Below are 6264 nucleotides of genomic sequence, written 5' to 3' on the forward strand. Positions count from 1 at the left end.
GGGGCAGGCGTGGGGCCGGTGGCGGGGCGGGGGGAGTGGGCTGCAGGGGAGGGGCTGGGCTGGGGGAGGGGCACGGCAAGCACACACCTGCGTGTGGGACCAGGAAGTTCACCACCTCGATTCTGTCGAAGTAGATCATCACGCCACCGCTGTCGGAAGAGGGACGGACACAGCAGTCAAGGCTAAGCTCTGGAATATGGTGCCTCTCCTAGGGGGTGGCGGGAGGTGTGTGACTTGACAGGAAAAGAGGAGAGTTCACGGGGGGTGGGGTGGGGGGGTGCGGTGAGAGGTCAGAGGCAGGAGGCTCTCCAGGCAGGAGTCCTTCCGAGCTGCTAGCGAGAACGCAATCTCGTGAGAAATCACACCTCCTAAAAATACCTCCGCGAAGAAAAAAACGAAACTTTGGCGGTAAGACAAGAGTAGTTCATCTCCTTTTAATCTGCAGTGCCTTTTGATTAAAGCAATCAATCGAAAGGAAGAGACTAAAGAAGGTAACGCAGTTCTCAGAACTTAAAAATGTGGGGTTTTATGGTCACTGTTTCTCACTTTGTTTTCACCATCACTTTAGTTCAGCCCTCCCCGCCCCGACATTCATTAGAAAACAATTTCAAACATACAGAAAAGCTGAAAGAATAGTACAACTAACACTCATATATCAACACCTAAATTTAACAATTGTTAACACTTTACCTATTGATTGATCTACTTTTTTTTTTTTTGCTGAACATTTCAAAGCAAGCTGCGGTCAGGATACCTTAGCCCTTAACACCTGTCAAGCATCAATCACCTAAGAGTAATGACAGTTTCCTACAGAGTCACAATACCATTCCCAAACCTAAGGAAATTAGCAATAATTCCTTACCATCTAATACCCAGTCTTTCTCCAAATTTCCCCAGAAGTTCCTGTCATGGACTGAATTGTGTGCTCTCCAAAATCCATATGCTGAAACTCTAATCCCCAATGCGACACTATTTGGAAGCAGGGCCTTTACACGGGTAATTAAGGTTAAATGAGGTTATAATGGTGGGGCCCTGATCTGACTGGACTGGTAAAGGAAAGAAGAAAAAGACACCAGAGATCTTTCTCTCCACACGTGCATAGAGGAAAGGCCACGTGAGGACACAGCAAAGCAGCCACTTGCAGGCCAGGAACCAACCTTGCTGCCACCTTGACCTTGGACTTTGAGCTTCTAGAACCATGAGAAAATAAGTGTCTGTTGTTTAAGCCACCCAGTCTGCGGCATTCTGTTATGGCAGCCCAGAATGGCTAACGCAGTTTCTGTAATGTCTTTAATAGCTGTCATTTTGGAACCAAGTTCTAAGCAAGGTTCACCATTACATTTGCTTATATCTTTACGTCTCCTTTTTGACCCAAGGCCCCTCCAAATACAATGACTTTGTGATGAAATAGGGCCAGTCATTCTGTGGGATGTTCCGATTCTGTGTTTGTCCGAGTGTTTCCTTATGGTGTGGTTTACTTTGTTTACTTTGTTACTCTGTCCCTGTTCAGACCTTCCCGACTTTTCAACCGGACCACCATATTGGTTTTCTCTTTGAATTTCCGGCCCCTGAGTTCTCCCCCTTCCAACATTCTCCATAGCTAGTTCTGCTAAAGTTATCTTCCTCTAGCAAGTTATTTGTGTGCTAAAGGCCTTTATCATGGCATTCAAGGCCCTTCCAAACTTGTCTCCCTTCTGTGATTTTCTCTACTGCACTCCACCACCTACTCAACTCAGAACATAGGGAGCTTGGGGCCAGAGAACTTGGTGAAACCACCAAGTGGTACGTCCCTTTTCACTGTCTCTTACTGTAGCCAGCCAGATGGCCTTGCCTTTTATTTGGGCTTCACAGCTTTATTCTGGGCACCTTACCTTGTCCCACAAGGTACGTTCTTCACCTCATCTGTCTGGAGTGTGGTCTGGAATTAGGGGAGACATAAGATGCTGTAAGGTGAGCAGTGACAAACAAAGTGAGTTCTTTTGGGAAACCCAAACAGCCTTTGCCTTGAATACTTATTTGGGTTAAACTTGGCCTCTGTGAAATGTGAATACCCCCAATGAATGCTCCTCACTTACAGAGTGTGAGAGTAAACCAAGCAAAGGTACCCACCCTGCTTCCCTGTAAATGAACCACCACATGAACAAGCTGAGCGATGATGGTTTAGTGAAAAGGACCCTGGATTAGGAGTCCTAAGACCCGTGTTTACTTCCGTTTCTTCCATTCACTAGTCTTGAAGCAGCAGATTCTTTATTTAACCTCATAGCCTCTAAAACCTGCTTGGCCCATTCTCAGGATTACTGTGAGACTCAAATGAGATAATGTACACGGAATGCACTTTGAAAACCATCAAGCACAGTGAATGGCAGAAGAAACCTACAGGGCAGATGCCGATGAGGTAACCCAGGATATTTTCCTGGGTTAGTTTAAAAGTCATTCTCTGAATCTTCTTATTCCTCTTAGCTGGACATACTTCAGAGATGACTAGTCTAACGTAGCCTGGCTTTGGGTCCGTCATAACTAATCCTACACCTATTTTAGATGTCATTTCCCTTCTCCAAGTTCACCCCCCCCAATTATGTTCACACCTCTGAAATTCAAAAAAGAACCAGCAAAATTACCATGTTTTATTTCCATCTATCTTGGTAGCCTGTGGTTTAAAACATACAGATGCACAAACATCCTATTTTTCCTTCTGCGTATTCAGAACAGATTCTTCTCTGGTTTTGTCTTGAAGTGAAGCCATAGTTCCCAGCTGGGAATGACGGGCCAAGGCAATGACCCCATTCAGCTATTTCAACAATCAAGTAAAACTCCAGAAGTAAGTGGCTCATGGAGCCTCATACTTTATATTATATATAGGACTTATTCTTAAGTGATTCCTTGAAAAGGCATTATACTCATCCACTCATCCAATGGCTAAATCATTCCAAGTCATGCACTAATCACCACCCAAGTCTGCAGTCGTCCAACCCTGCCCCACAAGCCGAGTATACCTGCACAGACTTATAGGATGTGATGAATGGGAGCATGAGATGGAAGCCAGGGCCGCTGGTGGAAGTCAGCAGGGCACCGCCTCTGCAGAGAAGGGAGAGAGAGGCAGGCTTGGTTTAGCAAAGGGGTGTCTGTTACATCAATACTGTTTGGGCCCACTTTCTCTGCAGCCCCATAAACATTTAATATAGAGTGACATGTGCCAGAGCCATGCCCACAGATCCCTGTCTTCCTCTCAGCTTGACCCTAATATTCTAGGAAGCCTGATGCTAAAACCTAAAACCGCTATTCATGCTTTTGCAGTGAGAAAAACGGGCACACAGACAAAGTGGAATAAAGACAGCAGAATCCTTGGCTATACTTGAGATAAGAGAGGAGAGCTGTTTTGTCATATCTGTTGGGCTTGTGGCGATCCACAAGGGCAGTTAAATCCGGGAATATAGTGACCAATTAATGGTACTAGTGTTGGAGTCCAGTGACACAAAGAACCAAAAGGATAATTTTAAGTACACTTGATAAACCATCTAAATATTTTTTTGGCAGTACAGTTACTTTTCTAATCAAGTTATATGTAAATGGTAATAAAATTAAAAGCCATTTTGGGGGACATAGAAACAGATGGTGGGAAGAAATAATTAAAGGGAGAGGGGAACCCAATCAGACTTCTAGAACTCGCTACTGGCATCCAGAGAAAAAGCATTACGGGGTACATATAAGAAGGGGCTCATAAAGACTTAAAGCACATAACTTGGTTATGGAGGTTACTCAAAGGAAAGCAACCCAAGATTTATATTAAATGCTTTTTTGCTTTATATTAAGTCACAGATACTTTTTTTTTTAAAAAGAGCAATAAAAATAAAGTGACATAATGGGTTATTGTAAGAACCACTATCCTAGAGCTTGCCTTGATGGATACAAGTCAACCTGCAGGCTCTTCCATTCTTCCTGAAATGTTAATTTTAAAGAGGAGGTCCACATTACATCTCCTCAGGTTGCCATCAAGAACCGGTACTCGTCAGAGGTAAGCTTGTGGCACCAAGACGCCCAGAGGCAAGTAGGAGAAAACAATGTTTCAGAGATGATCTTCAAGGAGCATGATTGTCTTTAGGTTTTCTCTCTAAATCTCTCTACACGTTTATCGATTATCATCCATGGCATCAGACTACTAGGTTTTATATTTACATTTATATATGTATTTACGTGTGTGTGTATTCCCCTCCCCACGGTCACTGACACAAAAGCTCAATCTAAAAGACTCCTATTCAACAAAATATAAACACAATTGGTCAGCAGAATCTGTTAAACATTGACTAGGAAAGCCAGTCATTGAACAGGAAGTTGCAAGCTACGCCGTGTCGCTGCCTTACCTGTAATACACCCCAATATGTCCCTCTTCTATCTTGTGCACAGCTGAGAAGAGAGATGCACACAAGAAACTGGCAGCCAGAGCCAAAACTGCTCCCAACTGAGCCATCAGTGAGCGTTCACCCTGGGGGAAAAGATACAGCAAGACGTGTGCGCTCTGACTTGCGGGAGAAAAGCTCTGACAGCGAGAGCACCTCCCCAAGCTGAGCTCCAGAAAGTGGCTCACGTCCAGCCTGTAGTAGTATGAACACAAGGTTAGATCTACAACTCTCTTCCTCCTTGCTCTCACTTGGCACCACCATTCCTTAACTGGCTCCAGATACAGCCGTGGCCCAAGGGAGAACCAGTGCCAATTGGGCAGCGTTCAGGACACAGCCTTCCCTTCCTGTGAACACGAACGGGCTGTCACCGGAGCCACTCATATTAGTAAAAGGGAAGCGAGGCAGCTGCAGTACGTTGGCCCAAATTACAGAGGATGTCAGATGACAGGCAGTTGTGGCTGTGTAATTCTGGTCAGAGCCTTCCAGTCCTTAATTGCCTGCCACTTCAAAGGAAACCATTATTTACTCCTTTCAGAGGCTGGAGTGACACAGACAGCATGCGAGCCGAGTTCCATGGCGGGATTCTCTGGCCTTTCATCCACCTTCCCCGTTATTCCTTTGGCCCTAAACAATATATGTATCTAAGCAGCACTGAAGCCACACTCCCTCCCATATGCTTGACTAGCACTTTGCAACTGACAGGTTCCCCAAGCCCATGGTTAGAGGGGAAAGGGGGTTCCCCAGGCTGGGTAGACTCTGGGGCTCCTGGGTTCAACTGTATTCAGGCACCAGGACGCGAAAGAGTTGGCATCCAGAGACTCATTTCCTGAACACTGAATGATCTGGAAAAACTACGGTAACTGTCAGCGAGGTTCCCAATCGGGCGCGCCTGGGCCCACGCGTCCAGCGCGTGGATTTCTGCCTCCCGGGTCTAACTTAACTCGGGCGCAGACGTCTGCGAGGCGCTTATTTCACCGTGCGGCCTCCAGCTACCGATCTGCAGCTGCGTCCTATGTGCAAAAACCCTTTCCTCCCCGAAGTCACCCCCGCCCCACCTCGCGCTCCTTCCCTGCCCTCTTCTGAGAGAGGGTCGCGAGTCCCAGGAGCCCTGGTTCGGGTCTGGAGGCTCCAAGAGCCTCCGCTCCGTCCCGCCTAGAGGCTCGCGGGGAAGGGACGGGACAGAAAGGGCTTGCTTTCCCGCTCCCGAGGGAGAAAGGATGCTGTGCTGGGGGCCGGGGGGAACCGTCGATCAGCTCCTGCCGGGAGCCTCACCGAGGCCCAAGCGCGCACGCTAAGGGGCGGGGGCCGCGTACCAGGCTGTCCCTCCAGGCGCTCCGTACTCGTCCGAACCCCTGTGCAACCGCAGAAACCGCCACACCTCTCCGCACGCTACTTCCTTCCGGGCCCGTCGCTTCGATGACGCCATTAGTTCACGCGAGAAGACCACGCCCCTTCTCTCCCTAGTTCGCCAGTGCCGCTCCCGCGCCCCGAGCGGGGGGTGGCCGCGGGTGGCCGCCAGGAGGCGCCCGCGACGCGGTCCGGGAGGTCAGGACCGCGGTCTGGGATTTCCGGGATGGGGGTGGTGCGGGCGCCTGGAGAGTGACCCCGGGGACGAGGCGAGTGGCGGCGGGTGCTCAGACCAACGTGTCACTTTCCGAGGATTTGACTTTGGAGTTTGCTCCGGATTCCCCTCCACGTTAGGTCAAGCCTGTTTTTTTGTTTGTTTTGTTTTGCTTTTTTTCGGAGCAGGTACCAGCGACTTGCAAGCCTTCTAGCCCCTCTGTTCCGCTCTCCTGTAGCACCGCTGAATGAAACATCCTTTAAATGTGCAGATTAGCACCGTTACGTAACTAATCAACAGTCTCTA

At 48.2% G+C, this 6264-nt stretch overlaps 2 protein-coding genes across 2 annotated transcripts in view; both read right to left on the reverse strand.

Moving 5' to 3' along the window:
* Positions 1-4411, reverse strand: part of ERLIN2 (ER lipid raft associated 2) — a 16049-nt gene extending 11638 nt beyond the window's left edge. The window contains exons 1-3 of the mRNA XM_029226609.1: positions 4359-4411; positions 2994-3075; positions 1872-1918 (exon numbers count right to left, since the gene is read on the reverse strand). The gene's annotated coding sequence lies outside the window, so the exon portion shown is untranslated. The remainder of the gene's footprint in view (positions 1-1871; positions 1919-2993; positions 3076-4358) is intronic.
* The window catches only part of LOC114897672 (erlin-2-like), an 8654-nt gene extending 2873 nt beyond the window's left edge, over positions 1-5781 (reverse strand). The window contains exons 1-5 of the mRNA XM_029226700.1: positions 5711-5781; positions 4359-4480; positions 2994-3075; positions 1872-1918; positions 75-149 (exon numbers count right to left, since the gene is read on the reverse strand). Of these exons, the coding sequence (XP_029082533.1) occupies positions 75-149; positions 1872-1918; positions 2994-3075; positions 4359-4465 (311 nt within the window). The 5' untranslated portion in view covers positions 4466-4480; positions 5711-5781. The remainder of the gene's footprint in view (positions 1-74; positions 150-1871; positions 1919-2993; positions 3076-4358; positions 4481-5710) is intronic.
* Positions 5782-6264: the final 483 nt, after the last annotated feature.

The sequence above is a fragment of the Monodon monoceros genome, unplaced genomic scaffold (assembly GCF_005190385.1).
Source record: "Monodon monoceros isolate NGI ecotype Baffin Bay Population unplaced genomic scaffold, NGI_Narwhal_1 Super_Scaffold_17, whole genome shotgun sequence".
NCBI lineage: Eukaryota > Metazoa > Chordata > Mammalia > Artiodactyla > Monodontidae > Monodon > Monodon monoceros.